Source organism: Dendrobates tinctorius, unplaced genomic scaffold (assembly GCF_039654945.1).
Source record: "Dendrobates tinctorius isolate UK_male_01 unplaced genomic scaffold, ASM3965494v1 ptg000029l, whole genome shotgun sequence".
Lineage (NCBI taxonomy): Eukaryota > Metazoa > Chordata > Amphibia > Anura > Dendrobatidae > Dendrobates > Dendrobates tinctorius.
In genome coordinates, this window is record NW_027361697.1 from 12,183,307 (window position 1) to 12,199,671 (window position 16,365).

At 45.4% G+C, this 16,365-nt stretch overlaps 1 protein-coding gene across 3 annotated transcripts in view; it reads left to right on the forward strand.

Moving 5' to 3' along the window:
* TLCD4 (TLC domain containing 4) overlaps positions 1 to 16,365 on the forward strand; it is an 85,844-nt gene that overhangs the window by 45,116 nt on the left and 24,363 nt on the right. For all 3 annotated transcript variants that reach the window (XM_073571395.1, XM_073571396.1, XM_073571394.1), the window contains exons 3-5: positions 8,858 to 8,947; positions 12,512 to 12,570; positions 15,093 to 15,187. In XM_073571395.1, the coding sequence (XP_073427496.1) occupies positions 8,858 to 8,947; positions 12,512 to 12,570; positions 15,093 to 15,187 (244 nt within the window). The remainder of the gene's footprint in view (positions 1 to 8,857; positions 8,948 to 12,511; positions 12,571 to 15,092; positions 15,188 to 16,365) is intronic.

Consider the following 16,365-nt stretch of genomic DNA (forward strand, 5'->3'; position numbering starts at 1 on the left):
TTTGAGATGCAGAGCTGAACGGAAGGAGGCCGCTGTATAGGAGATCCTGAAGCAAAATTTCATGCGTTAAAAGGCTAAGAAATGACATATTTCATAGCAACAACTTATTATTTTGTCAGTTCTGTGCCTAAAGTTATTGCCTGAAATTGACTGGCTGTCTGATTAGAGATGCTGTCTTCCTGAAGCTTAACCACCGTCTTAATTATATTCCTATTTATGAGAATAAACCTCTCCATAGTCTCTTTTCCCGGATGACCTTTTTAATATATTGTAATTAATATAGTATAATGCATTTAATTGAACTCAGTTAGTATTACTTGCAGTAACATTTGTAAGATTCAGCTGATGTCTGGCATCCGGGTTACCCAAAGTTCTTCTGGGAAATAATGTTTTACCCACGAACTTAAATTTTAACATTAACAATAATTGTTAAAATACATCTCTTCTCCTAAGCTCAACAGCTTAGGCTAGGTTCACATTAATAAAGTTCTCTCTGTTTACCTCTAGATTGGGGTTTCTGTCCGAATCCCCGAAAACAGCATTCTTACAGGAGCCATTCACTAGATTGAAGCCAACGAAGTTGCTGTAGACCCTGCCTGGCCTAAAAAAAGACGAATACTGCCAGGATGGAGCCCAGGTTGTGTCCACAGGGACTCCATTGTTGGAAAAGTGTTTTTTTTTGGGATTCTGAATGAAATATCGATGTAGTGCTCAATGGAGAGAAAACTCAATGTGAACTTAGCCTTAAATATGAATTTTGTGCTGATGTAGTGCCAACATGGGCACAGTGATGCTGCATCACACAGGCTACATCAGGATGTCTCCCTAACTAAATTTAGTAGCTGCAATGCATGTAAAGACATATCCCATCATACATCCACTGGGGCGCAGGTTTAGTTGAGGCTGAGGGTGGACAGTGTACCCCAGCAGTGATTGAGGTAGTGCTAAGGTAGTTGCCAGTTATGAGGCACAGGAGAAATTTCTTAGGTGAGTCGCTTGACCGCATATGGCTACTACAGTTTTTCCTTTATATTAATACCTACCCAGCTCCCAATATTCCCCCCACTCCTCAAATAACGCACACTACAACTTTTTAATTCTTTGGATAATTTTGGCCACAGCGGCCGATTTTATTAATGAACTAACAACATTAACAATAAACATAAAATATTAATCTTAAAATGCATTATAATACGAGGGGAGGGTTCATGGAGCTAAAAGATCTGGCTATAAAACCTCAAAATCTACCACCATGTTACCCTCAGCCGTCCAGCCCAGCTCGAGGGCACCGTAACTCCCGTTCCGGGAGACTAACCACCAGAGCTCCCGAGGTAACAACCCCGTCCAGAGCCCATCACCAAAAGCCAGATCCCCCATACCCATTTAAATTGTCGGGAATATTACTTCCAACTCCTTCCCCGACCAATCACCGCCAACTCCAAGAACCCCACCCCCCGCCAACCACGAACAGCCCTGACCACCTCAGGCTCGTGAGTGCCCCAAAAACACCAAGGCCCTCTCAATCCCCTCCTGGATTGCCAATGCCCACAAATCCACACCAATAGAATTCAAATGCACTCCATCGGCCAGCCATAAGTTACCGACACCTGCCTCCAATTCAAAGTGCCTAACGCTAATTCCACCATTTCTAGCCACAAACCCTGACACTGCCCGATTCAGTTTTACCCTAGCCCGGTTAATCCCCTTTAAAGACCTCACTTGTCTCCACCTCTTTCTAGGAACCACGTCCGACCATACAGTCACCACATTCGGAAAAGATGTCCACAGTCTTAAAAAATCAGCACGTATATCCCTTATTAGTTCCCGCACCGGTCTGACCCCTAAATCGTTACCCCCCGCGTGTATTACAATAACATCGGGGGTTCTGTCCAGACGTGCGGACTTAGCCAATTCCGGAGGCACCCTGCTCCACACCAACCCACGGAAACCCAACCAACGGACCAGAACCTGCTCCCTCCTAAAGCCCAATTGCCTCCCATCTGGCCTTGCATCAGCCCGTAGCGCACCCCAATACACATACGAGTGTCCAAATATCCAGGCAAGAAAGGGGGCGCCACCTGAAAAAACATAACAGATTATGGAAAAATACAGTCCTGGACATACAACCAACACAATTTAACGCCGAACATAAAGTAAATAACGATCCGACTGCCATCTCCCAATGCCTTTGATCGCCTCCGCCCCCAGGCCCAGACTGTCCGCTTCAGTTGCAGCCCCGATCCTAAAAGAATGAGACCCATACCTGTCCAGGGGAAGGCCCAATTCTAACAATCCCTTCCTTCAAGACCGCCATAAACTGGAAGCGAGACAAATAGGTGCCATCCGCATGGCACAACAGCGGACCCGCCCTACCTACCCACACCTCCCAATATGATTTTAAACAACTGTATGGACACATGACTGCCCCTCCGACTCGGCCCAAAACCACTCATCTGCCCCTACCCAACTGATCCGTTTTTGAACGCCGAATCCAGAAAACAATGCCCCCCGCCCAAAAATCCACGTCCTCAGCTAACACCCCACCAGCTGAAACCTTGCTGCCTGACACCACCTCACCAATGCGCATTGCTCCAAAAAAGGCCAAAGAGAAAGCCAACCTAAAAAGCGCCACTTCGAATTCAGAAGTACAAATACCCTCCAGGACTTTTCCTAAACTTTCCAACATACTAAACGAAATAGGCCTTCTCTTATCGCACACCTTTTTACCCTTACGAAACCCCTTCAAAGCCTGTCTTATCAAGAAAGCTTTGGTCACATCTGTCATTCCCTGTAATTTAAAACCAAAAGCCAAACCCGCTACAAACTTGTTGACCTTAGCAGCAGACCAACCGCTGTCAGCCGCCCTCCCAATTAAGAACAATACCGCCAACACCCTATCCTCCTCGCTACTAACCCCACCCCATTCCATCATCCAACTCTCCCATATTCGCCACGAAGATTCGTAAGCCGACCATGTCTGATGTGATAACGATTCCCGAATCAGTCGTCCCGCTCGTCCATAATCACCTTCCACAGATGAGAAGGGCATTCCACGCCCGTGGCATCCGCTCCTGGCGCCAGCTCTCGAAAACGCCCCCACTGAAAACGAGACAAAGAGACTGCTATTGAATTCGTAACACCGGGCACATGCACTGCGGAAATCCCTGCATTCAACTCCAAACAACGAAGCACCAAAACCCTAACCAACTTGATCACAGGGGGAGAAGAGGCAGTCAAACTGTTAATCACCGCCAATACACTTGCGTTGTCGCAATGGAAATGCACTTTCCGATTCGCGAACATGGGACCCCACACAAAAACAGCTACCACTATTGGAAACAGTTCCAACAATGCCAAATTTTTTGTAAAACCCAACAACTTCCACGACGGAGGCCACCGTCCAACGCTCCACCTTCCTTTGCAGTAGGCGCCGTAACCAGAGCCGCCCGCTGCATCCCTATAAATCTCAAAATCAAAATTGCTCAAAGTCTCCTCCTGCATCAACGACCGACCATTGTACTCCCGCAAAAAATTCTGCCAAACCATCAAATCCTCCCTATGCTCCTTATTCAACCGAACATAATGGTGCGGAGCTTTTACTCCCGCCGTCGCACCAGCCAGGCGACGAGAGAAAATGCGACCCATAGGCATGATCCTACAGGCAAAGTTCAATCTCCCCAATAAAGATTGCAATTCCTTCAGGGTCACTTTTTTCAACTTTGCAACCCTATCCACCTCCTGCTTCAACACCAACAGTTTGTCCTCTGGCAAACGACACTCCATCCTTTCTGAATCAATGATGATGCCTAAAAAACTTATAACAGTCTTAGGGCCTTCAGTCTTTTCTGATGCCAACGGCACCCCAAAGCGCTCAGCCACCCAAAACATGGCTGCCAATGCGTTCCTACACAACGGCGAGTCCGGGGGACCAATGAAAAGAAAATCATCCAGGTAATGGATGATCGATTGTGTGCCTGTAACATCCCTCACCACCCATTCCAAAAAAGTACTAAACGTCTCAAACAATGAACACGAAATCGCACAACCCATCGGCAAACACCTATCTAGGTAGAAACTCCCATTCCAAAAACAACCCAAAAGCGGGATACTATCTGCATGAACCGGCAGTAACCGAAACGCAGACTCAATGTCTGTCTTAGCTAGCAAAGCCCCTGAACCATACCGACGCACCCAAAGCACCGCCATATCAAAAGAGGTATACTCCACGGAACACAACTCTCTATCAATACCGTCGTTGACTGACAAACCTTTCGGATATGACAAATGCTGAATCAAACGAAACTTGTTAGGCTCCTTCTTCGGAACTACCCCCAAAGGGGAAACAACTACACCCGCTAATGGAGCCTTGGGGAACGGACCCGCCATCCTGCCCAATTCCACTTCTTTTTTTAACTTCGCGTCCACCACCTCTGCATGCATCATTGCCGAACGCAAATTCTTGAATGAGACAGGAACCTCATGGCCAGGAGGTGGAATCTTGAAGCCCTCAACAAAACCATCCCAAATAACCCTTGCCTCCGCCCGAGCTGGATACCTATTTAGAAAGGGGGCCATCTCTCGAACTCTCACCGGACTCTCCCCCTTGACCGGCACCCACGTTTGGCTTACCCTTACCTTTTTTAAAACATTTTGACGCCCCGTGCGAAGTGCCACTGCAGTGTGAGCACACGTGCTTGAACTTGCAACTGTTCCCGTACTTACATTGCCCATCATTAAATTGCCAGCAAGTACCCAACTTTTCTCTTCCCTGGGTTGCCTGACCACCGCTTCCGTGACCTGCTTGCTGACTACCGCCCCCCCCGCTCCCGTGAAAGGACTGGCCATACCTCACTGGAGCCATCACCTTCAGCCACATCCCGATATCCTTCTGATCCCACTTTATCTCTGGCCTTACCGCCTTCCTCTGTCTAAACTGCTCGTCATACCGCAGCCACGCCTGCCCCCCATAAACCCGATGCGCCTCCCCAATAGCATCTAAATAACAAAACAAACCAGAACAATTGTCCGGAGACTTTTCACCTATGACACTTGCCAAAATAGCAAATGCCTGCATCCAGTTCACAAAAGTCTGCGGAATCAGTCGCCACCTCCTCTTTTCCTGCTCTTCCTTTTTACTATCATCCTTCTTCCCCTTATCCAGGTTAAATTTTTCCAACGGAAGAAGGGAAAATATCTCCACGTACTCATCCCGCCAGATCTTTTCTTTTACTTCTTTTTTTAAATGGGCGCCCAAAGGCCCCTCAAAACACACATAAACCTCCCCTTTTGCCCTATCGTCCAACTTAATTTTATCACCCTTATCTGTCTCTGTCTGCACCGAGACAGATACCCCCGCCGATGACCCCGCATCGCATTCGACCGAGCGCAGCACCTCACCTACTGGCTGGGTCCCGGAACCCCGACCCACTAACCATGCCCCCGCTGATGATGGAAATGCTTCCCTAACTACAAATTTACAAAATTAGTGACATATTGTCTAAAATATCCCTCAACCCGGGCACCTCAGCCCTGGTAGTCCCGCTAAGCCCCCCTAGCTCCCTAGCATCTCCCCCTCCTACCCCCAACATCCTGCAATACAGCCCCTGCGGGCGACACACAATACATAGAGCCATACTCACATAGCTGCGCGGGTGCTGTGTCCCCGCCAGCTGGATATCCGGAATCCTGACGTCCTCCGTGATCCCGATGGGCGCTTCGCTGCTCAAGGCCCGCGCCCCTGGCCTCCTCGTCACCAGGGGGGACCCAAGCATGCGAAACCCGATGCTCACTTGAACTCCCGCCGGAGCAGGACCTGCGACGGTCCCTGGACCCGGACCAGCCTGACCGGCCCGCACCATCCTCCAGCCGACTGCCGGGCATCATCTCTTGACTGCCCGCCGCAACCTCTGCACCCCACGATGTGCTGGGACCAGGCAGGGCATCCTCGCAGGAACTCCCCCTGCCTGCCGCTCTGTCTGACCTCTGCGCTGCATAAGGGCCAGGCAAGGAGTTCACTCGCTGCTCCCTCCCGCCCGCTGATTCCCCTTCCAAGGATGATGAACTGGGGCCAGGCAGGGCGTCCTCACTATGCCCCCCCCTGCCCGTCGCGCTCCCCCGTCTGGCTCTCAGACTGCCAGGCACCCCACGACGATCCTCTTCACCTGGGGCACCTGCCGCGCCACCGATCGGTGAGCTTCCTGGCGCCGCCCGCTGTCGTCCTCCCCGATGTGACAGGAGCATGCCTCGGCCTGCTTCTTCTTCCCGGAGCCGGCCAGACGCTGCTGCACCCCGCGATACTTCGGCTCCCGCCCGCGATGTCACATTCTCCCTCACCTCCTGGTCCTGTGCGGCTCCCGGCTTTCTTCTGCAAGCGCTGGAAGGCCGGCTGGGCGGATTCCTGCCGGGACGAGCACTGAGGTGGGGAGCGGTAGTGCCGCCCGCAGGGTCCCTGGAGGGGCTCCGCAGCCGTCGCCTGGAGCGCGCTGTCACCTCTGGTGACAGTCTTTCAGGGGGCCGGGTCCGTCTTCCTCGCCTGCTGGTGCATGGGGGATCCGCCGCCCTGAGGAGGGAGGACAGCTGTGTCCGGAGCCAACCTCCCCTTCTGGAACGATCAGCATCCTGAAGCCTGGAAAAAAGCTGCTCCACGGTCTCCATCTTCTTGACAACTTGACAGGTGGGTCTTCTTCTCCTCTGCTGATGATGAGGTGACCTTCTTCCCGCACTTTTTCCACACCAGACTGCCCCCCCCACCCCGAACCCCTCCCCTGCCCCCTTCCAGCCAATCATTTTAAAACTGCCAATAATTCAAAACATGCCCGCCAATTGCAGTCATGGGGGGGCTTCCTCTAGGCTGTGCCCTCCCCCGCCCCCTTCTGGATTTGGATATCTTTACAAAAAAAATCTACTGACACAGTTTGTAAACTCAACAGTCTTTAAATCGGTGGTCTGACACTAACATTTATTTTAATTCTAAATGTCTGATTAATGTCATAATCTAATCTCTTTTCTAATATATGATTTAAAAAGTCCCTGTCATTCTGTCACTACTCATTACTGCTTTTTTTTTTAGAACAACTTCTTGTTTGATAGCACTTTCTTCTTACAATGCTCGCTGACAGTGCACTCTCTTGCCAGCTCCTCACTTATCATCAGCGCCAGTGAAGGAGCGCACTGTCACTTTGCACTAAAAAGAATATTTCACAGTAACAAGGTTTCCGTACGTCGGAATTGTCAATCGGCGCATGCTCACTAGAGCAGGGACTAGCCCAACCCCTGGAACGGACATCCAGAGGCTACAGCAGTGACCGCAGCCTCTGCCACGTGATGATGTCTCGTTTGAGTATCCCAGCATGCACTGGGGGCTCTCAAACCAAGCTTCATCAAACAGGAAGTAGGTATAAACAAAAAAAAAAGCAGTTAGTGTAGTGAGGGAACGAAACAGACTTTTTAATTTATTAATTTGAAAAGAGATTAGATTATGACATTATATAGACAGAGGATTAAAATAAATGTTAGTTTTGGATCACCCCTTTGTATTTTTTCTCCGTAGAGGCACTCAAACATCGCAGTTACACTTTCTTTATATAAATAAGGATAAAGGTTACACTTTCATATGGTACACCATCAAAGTAGTTCAACTTCTGTATGGCTTGGAGTTTTTAGTTGGAACAGTATATTGCAGGCGAGCTGTTTAGTAGTGGCTTTCCCTTTATCTCTGTTGCAATTTTTTATGTGTACCTTTTTATTGGAATATTCATTATGGTGTATTATCTATGTTGCTCTACATTGTGAAGACACTCTAAGCTGGCTTAGCTTTTTCACCAGCATATAGGGAAACGTTCTCTTCACCTGCCGTCTACTCCGAGTGCAGGAGGCGGTTTCTTACTGACCTACTTGTCCAAAGTATATTTGCATTTCTCTGCCATCAAAGTAGTTGGACAGCTCCGTGCTGAAAGCTTCAGGTGAAGTCTTGTTACACTATACAGATATGACTGAAAGAATGGTTTTAATATTGCTCTTAGTTGACACCTCACCTTGTTTGGCTCTAATAGCATATTTCTCTAAAATGTCTGGAATATTCATCCAGAATTTCACCTTATCTGGCTGTGCAGGAGATGAGTTGGCCAGTGGTGTCAAGCTTGCATACATATGACAGCTTGTGTGCATGAGTGGCAGGTTTCGTGCACCTGTCCTATTCTAATGAACATATACTGCATGTAGATATGACATCTCTGGTTCTTCTCATCTCCTGATGCAGACATGAGTAGAGCCTGATTACCCCTTTAATAGAAACTGTCTGGTTTTGAAAGTGTAGTGGACAAATCAATTGCATCTGTGGCCCTAACTTTTGGAAGGCCACAAATATCAAGAGAACGAGGCACTTTTTTAAGATGATGTATCAAATGAAAGCTTGACGAGAAGAGAATTCTAAGACACCGATTCCTTAAGACCGGTGTTCGCTGTAGTACGATGCATCAGATTCATTAAGAGGCACACGCTACTTTATGAATTCGGCACATCTTCTCAATGGCGTGTGCCTCGCCAAAAAATGGTACTTCAGTCGCAGTGTAAAAAACGCCAGCACGTTTGCTGAATTTGATGGGCTAGAGTAGCCACACCATGTCCCTCCTCTTCTTTAGTGGAGCTACTTCAAACTGACATGAAAAGGCTAAAGGTTCAACATTTTTTTCCAACTTCACATTCTACAAAAATTTTGCAGATTTGATAAATCGGGCCCTAAAATTTTATATAGCGCTAGAAATAAAATGGGTCTGTAGAAGTGTCAACAGTTTTGATCTATGACTTGTATTTTTGAGAAGATATTCAGTGGTTCCTTTCCATCCCTTCATCTCCCCAGGACCGTGTCCACATTCCATGCAGTGGTGGTCGGATGTTTCTGCTTGTACATCTTGGTGTATGATGACGCCGTCAATATTGATCCAGTGTGGTAAGTAGTTGCTGCCTCTTGCACATTTGGTAGTGTAGGTTGTCTAGATGCCCACCATATCACAAAAGCGTTATTTTCCTCTGAGTGCGCATAATATCTCTGAATAGCAAAGATGGTGTTTCCTCTATTAGTATATAGTGTTCACTGAGGTTGTGTACTTTTCCCTATATGAGATGATATCGGAGAACATCTACTATGACTTATCAAAAGTTAATTAATTAGATGCCAAATACTTTGCTAATATTTTGGCAATGGGGAAGAGAAGTTAAAAACAAACAATGTTTTATTCTGCTCTTCAACAATTAACACATCATGTGTCCAGATAGAAATTTGGGTTACAAATTTGGTTAAAGGTCCTCTTTAAAGGACCTAAACCTCTCGGATTCCTTAATCAAAAGCCTGTTCCTATGCTCTAAGTTCAGATCATATAGCAACAGTCTATAAATTGATATTCTGGGAGCTCAAAAATGACAGTGCTCTGTGGTCTTGACCAAGTTACTTACATTGCGGAGATTGTGTATTTGACCCAAATCTTTAAAAACTGTCATCATGAACTTAGAAACTTAGCTGACCAGGCTCTTGAAATAAGTGAGGACCAAAGCTTGGTTTGGCAAGTCGGCCCATTAAGGTCACATTTCAGGTTCTTTTTTATGTTTTATTATGGACACAGCATGCTAAATAAATATATCTCACAGTTCATCAGAACTAGAGTTGGCGCTCTACAGGTTTCGCAATATGGGCACGCAAAAGTGTTTTTATTACATCTGTTTAGAAGTGGCCTTAGGATATGTTCAGACACAGTATGTTCAGACACCGCAAACATTTTCCACTAAAAGGCGTGCTGCCAATAGCCAAAGCCACAGCCTTCCCTCAATGCCGTAATGGAAAAATCTTGTATGTGCAAATGTATAACTTTGCTGTAGACTTTCAAAGCAGGAACCGCTCAGAAAAATTGCAGAAAATTAACTACATCTGAATGTGACCTGATGTGTACATTAGACTCAGCTGAGCATGGTGGTGCTGATGCTTGGATCATTTGGGTCTTTCTCGGCTTTACTGAATGCGCGGTCTATTGACAATAGACAATATGAGATAGGTGATTTTGGGTTGATGATTCCATTTAAAGAGTAATTAAACTTTTGCATATTTTTCTATGTACTACCCTATGAGCCTCGATTTCATAAAAGTATTTAAGTCAGAAGTCTGTTTTAAAATAAAGTTGTAAAATTTTATCGCAAAGCGCAGTTGCGCAAACAGTTTGCATCTTGACATTTTGACGATGGTTGTGGTGACACCTGCTCGTCTAATTCATGACGATTTGTGATTACATTATGCCACAAATCTTATTCCAGTTTCTGACTGTATTAAGATATATGAAATGGCAGAAGGAAGAGCACGCCACTTTTAAGACACACTTCTTAATGAATCAGGCGCCTCCACCATGCCCCCTCATCAAAACTGGTGTGAACAACTCTAGACTTGATGAATCAGGACCTATGACTTTCTAATGACTCTGTGCTCTTCTCTGGACCCTCTCTCAGGTTGGAGCTCTGCTCTGCTGCCTCCTGAGCTGCGCATGTCTAATAGGTCTTTTTAGCAATTAAAGGGGGGGTCTCAGGTCCCTGACACCAACCGATCTCCATGGAATTAAAAGGTCGACAACCTATCAAATATTGTGCAAACATTTAATTACTCTTTGAAGTTATACCTCTCCTCCCCAAAAACGTCAATCCATATTCTGAATGAAAAAAACAAGTTTGAGGGACTACACCAAAACTGGAACTGGGCCTTCTAATACTGTAGATATGTGATGTCACGGGTGACTGGATACTCCACCTCCAGCAGGGCGAATTTCTATGACACCCGTGACCCTGGATACACCGCCCCCAGCAGGGCAAATTTAAACAATGTAACGTGCAGCTGGATACACCGCCTCCAGCAGGCGAATTTCAATAATTACATTTGTATCTGGATACACCGCCTCCAGCAGGGCAAATTTACAGAGTTAAGGGAAACATCAGGGAAACCAATACAATGGAGGGCCCTGCGATAGGGAACGGGGACGTGGAGACCTTCTGCACTCCCCTGAGTCAGTGTCTCTACTCTCCTGACGGTCCCTAGGCAGGTTCCGCACCTGGCGACGAGCAGGATACCTAAAAACCCTAGCTTGCCCTGCACCTATCCCTTTCTAATGAATTGGACGGTGCAGAAACTAATCCCACCACTGCACTAAAACACACATAAGGAAAGTTAAAACAGAGAAAAACCACTTAGCTTTGCTCTGTTGCTATTGCTCCCAGCAACAGAGTCCAGCACCTGAGTGCAGCTTTCCTCCTGAATAGCTGCTACTTCACCAAAGCTTTGTCAGAACTGCAAGGAACTCCTCACTCTAGCTCCTTCCACACCAGGACTCTGACTGAGCTGAAAGGAACTCTTCTCTAGCTCCTTCCTCCACCAAGGATGGTTGGAAATGACCAATATCACCATCAGTGAGTGAGACCACCTGACTCTCATTTATAGGCAAGAGCAGGAGCAATCACACCTGCTAGTGATTCCCGTGTAATAATACTAGCCACCACCGGGGGCAAAACTAGAACTAAAGACACCACTGTGCAATGACCCTAATGGCCACCGGGGGAAAAACTAACTTTAAGCAAACAGCTTAAAGGAAAAAAAAAAGGTTACATGTGCTTTTATATGTCACAGTCCAGCATGGATAGTGACAGTATACTCGTGTATAAGCCGATCCCCCCCTAATTTTGCCACAAAAAATGGGAAAACTTATTGACTCGTGTATAAGCCGAGGGTGGAATCCATAGACTATGCCCCCATATGCTGCTCCATAGTTTATGCCCCCATATGCTGCTCCATAGAATATGCCCCCATATGCTGCTCCATAGACTATGCCCCCATATGCTGCTCCATAGAATATGCCCCCATATGCTGCTCCATAGACCATGCCCCCATATGCTGCTCCATAGACTATGCCCCCATATGCTGCTCCATAGAATATGCCCCCATATGCTGCTCCATAGAATATGCCCCCATATGCTGCTCCATAGAATATGCCCCCATATGCTGCTCCATAGATTATGCCCCCATATGCTGCTCCATAGACTATGCCCCCATATGCTGCTCCATACACTATGCCCCCATATGCTGCTCCATAGATTATTCCCCCATATGGGCTGAAAATCTCGGCTTATACACGACTATATACTGTAATCATCTAGTAGAACGAAATGATAAAATCTTAAAAGGTTTACATGTAAGTCTTTTCTTGAGTCAGATGTATTTCATAATCTAAGGAGCCATAGGCATTTTCTATACTATAGAGCTCAGTAGGTTGGCGAGTGTTATATATCCAGCTCTATATATAGAGATGGGCTGTGTATATCATTTAATGATATATGAGTGTTGTGTGTCAGTGGCTAGCATTACTGTCAGTGTAAATGCCTTCTTGCTCTATAACCCATGTGGCGTTGTTTCTTCTTCAGTTCATGTCTGGAAATGTATAAATACTTACTATATTGGTTGCATAACTCGGTGTCATATATTTTCCAGGGGAGATCCCTTTATGGTGAAGTTGAATGTTGCAATAACTTCAGGCTACCTCATCTCAGGTAAAGATCGGCTGGGGAGACGTGGATAAACCATTGCCAGCTCTTTCCTTTCTATAGGTTATAGGGCTATGCTACCAGTGGTCAGTCCTTTGTATGCATTGGGTGCCGTTTCAAATACTGCTGACCGTCGTAAAATTAGTATTGATGAGCGAACGTGCTGGGATCTAAGGCGTTATCCGAGCATGCTTGTGTACCAAGACGTGCTCGAAAAATATGGTCGAGTCCCTGCGGGTGCATGTCTAGCTCCTCTTAGACAGCTGCAACACATGCAGGGATTACCTGTTTGTTAGGCACTCCCTGCATGTGTTGCGGCTGTATAACAAACAGGCTATCCCTGCATGTGTGGCGGTTGTCTAACAGCCGCGAGACATGCAATCACCGGGGCTCGACCATATTTAACGAGCATGGCGAAGACACTTGGTTAGCACATGATAACTTCTTATCCGAGCACGTTCACTCATCCCTAGAAATTAGTCTAAAAAAAGTAAAGTTGATCGGCACATCCAAAAAATAGATAAAATCTTCAGATTTTATTCCATACGTATCAGACAATTAAAATCCATATGCTAGTGATAGAAAAAGCATGCTGACGCGTTTCTGGCACTGTTTGCTCACTTAGAGATCGCATTCTCTATGACTAAGAGCGCATACAGTGCCAGAAACGCGTCAGCATGCTTTTTCTATCACTAGCATATGGATTTTAATTGTTTGATACTTATTGAATAAAATTTGAAGATTTTATCTATTTTTGGATGTGCCTACCAACTTTACTTTTCTTGGGCTAATCACATCCAATAAATGCTCAGTTACTGTATGTAGTAGTACTAGAAAGCTGTGCTACGCGTCTTCATGGCACCCAGCTGGAAATCACTGATGAACATTGGACTGAAGCTGTCCTCGCAGCCCACATCTAGGTGCCGTGTTCATATGCTCCCTTCTTTGTGCCATTTAATAGTGACAGTCCTATGATATGATGCCAGTACAGTAGCAATAATAATTCAATAGACCCGCGTGGAGTCCAGGTTTTCTTTATCTTACTACCATTGCAATGGATGGTACTGATTATGTATTGCAGAAAAAAAGGCAATTAAGTGAGAAATTGTTCACATCTCATCAGAGGTATACATTGCAACTTTTCTCCAACGTATAATGCCGAAAGCTCTTAAAGGGGCCACTGTACAGACATACAAAATCATGTTTTCCATTGACCATAATGATTAAAAAAAAATAAAGTGCAGTATGTACTTTCCTATAGATTGAAGAAAAGGTATGCCAGAGGCATAAAAACGGTCTAAACTTAGTACGGGCCTATAGCAATGATTGGCCATCATGCAGGGAAGTCTTCAAGCAGTTACATTGGATGTGTTCATATACATCTGTATGGTCTTCCATAGGAAGTATACTGTATAAGGCTCTGCTCATATCTGAAGTTAACCACGCTACATGGTTCATCATGGGGCAACAAAAAGCAGAGGTGCATATACTGCCAAGGATAATAAAAGACGTACCGTAATTTCTGGTCCATGGCATGCTGGGGGTGATGTTTATACGTAAATGAAAGGGGTCTTTTACAATGATCGCCTTTTTCTGTTGATTTGAGTTTGTGGCGGATGTGTTGTACTCGGCTATGGCCTCTGTGCAGTTGACGGAGCTGAGCAGCTGCGTACCTGAGGACTTTTAGCCGCCGAAACTGGGAACAGCTGATCAATGGGGGTGCTAGGTGTCATACCCCCAACAGTCAGATATTGATAACCCATCCTTCGTGTAGGCCATCAGTGTAAAAGTCCCGGACAACCCCTTTAATGATCTGGACATTTAGCTTACCATATAAATTTTGCAACATTAGGCTGTTAGTTTCTTTGCTTATTTCTGGGTGTGAAATGAGATGAATTAAGAACCCATCAATGAACCCTTTGTGACAGAGTTGGCAACTCTTTGTCATTTACTGAGTTCCATTCGGATGATTTATGACCGCAGGCCACATCCAAGGCGACCTGAACATTCATAAAGTCATATATCAGCTGAAAGGAGCTCAGTGCAAGACCTACAAAAGCATTACAAATTCTCTGTCACAAGGAGCTCTCTGATGGGTTTCCTAATTAATCTGGTTGGACCAGATGGCCCAGGAGGTCCCTTCCAACTCTACGATTCTATGATTCATCCTGCAGCCAGCAATAGATGCACAAAGAAGAGCAAACAGGCTAAAAAGAAAGCAAATGGTGGCAAATCTTTAGTGGGACTCAATTACAAAATTTTGGCCCAAAATATATCCATTTAAGTAAAAAATAAAAATGCCCCCAAGGTATCCATTACCTATTAAGTGTCTGTTTTTAAGACGCCTCAGCCACGTACTTTGAGAATTACTATACTGCGCCACGTACTGTATATTAATAGTAACTGGACTTGTTCTGTAATGGCCAGGCATTATTGGTTACAGTATCCAGGCCCATCCACACGCTGCCACCTCTTTTAGGTTTCTTTCCATTGCAGACTGTGAGTCATTCTGCCTTTTTCTCTTGCAGACTTGTTACTGATTATTTGTTACTGGAAGGCGATTGGGGATAAGTATTTTGTGACGCATCATGTGGCAGCTCTGTATGCTTACTACTATGTACTGGTGAGTGCCATATTAACTTATACTGCAGTAGTGCCAGCAGACAAGTTGGAAAAGCTTGGCCACAAATGAACCTTCAAGGCAACATGATCTAATTTAATGAGAGATCAGCATTACTTAAGAGGGTATAATGCCATGTAATACCTTTAATCCTAATTAGTGCACCAAAAGGATTAAAACACTTTAGAAATCTGCGTTCATTGGAACAACACCATTTGGACTTTTGATGTAAATCATTAAGTCATTTTGGTAAATAACTCTTAATCGGGAAGACAATGTACCCTTGTAGCTGATTTTTTGGCCAATCTATGATGTACATGGCTTGAGTTTTCTTGCCTTTTCTGCCAGGTTGGTCCTGCAATGACTTGTATAGCAATTCATGTTTGGTCCTGCTGGCATTGAAGGAAATCTGTTTGCACGGAATGCTGAATATTTCTCTCTGTCTGTTGTACAGTAAGGTAATGCATGTCTGCCTGCATGAAAATGTCCTATTGAGGTTGGAAAGGAAAGTCTCTGCATGTTTTGTTTTTAGATTCCGAAGTGGTGAAAGTTTTTGTGAAACCTACATGTGCATGTGCTCGTAGACGTAGTAATAGCCGTAAATGGTGCCAGGCTTGCATGTACCAAGGCCTCAAGTGTAGAATATTGTATATATGATAAATATTGTTTTTTTTGTATTTAATGTTTTTGGGAAATAGCAGCCCAGGAAGTGTGAAATGTACAGTTATTGCACCAATATTCTCCTCAATATGTTTAGTTTGCAAAAGAGAAGACTGAGAGGAGACTTAATAGCTGTCTACAAATATCTAAAGGGCTGTCACATTGTAGAAGGATCAACTTTATTCTCATTTTCACAAGGAAAGACTAGAAGCAATGGGATGAAGCTGAATGGGAGGAGACAAAGATTAGATATTAGAAAAAACTTTTTGACAGTTAGAGTGATCAATGAGTGGAACAAGCTGCCACGAGAAGTGGTGAGTTCTCCTTCAATGGAAGTCTTCAAACAGAGGCTGGACAGACATCTGACTGGGATGATTTAGTGAATCCTGCTTTGAGCAGGGGGTTGGACCAGATGGCCCAGGAGGTCCCTTCCAACTCTACGATTCTATGATTCTATGAAAATGCCACTAATAACGTACAGTTGTGGAACAGTAGAATAACATGTAGGGTATTTATTAAAG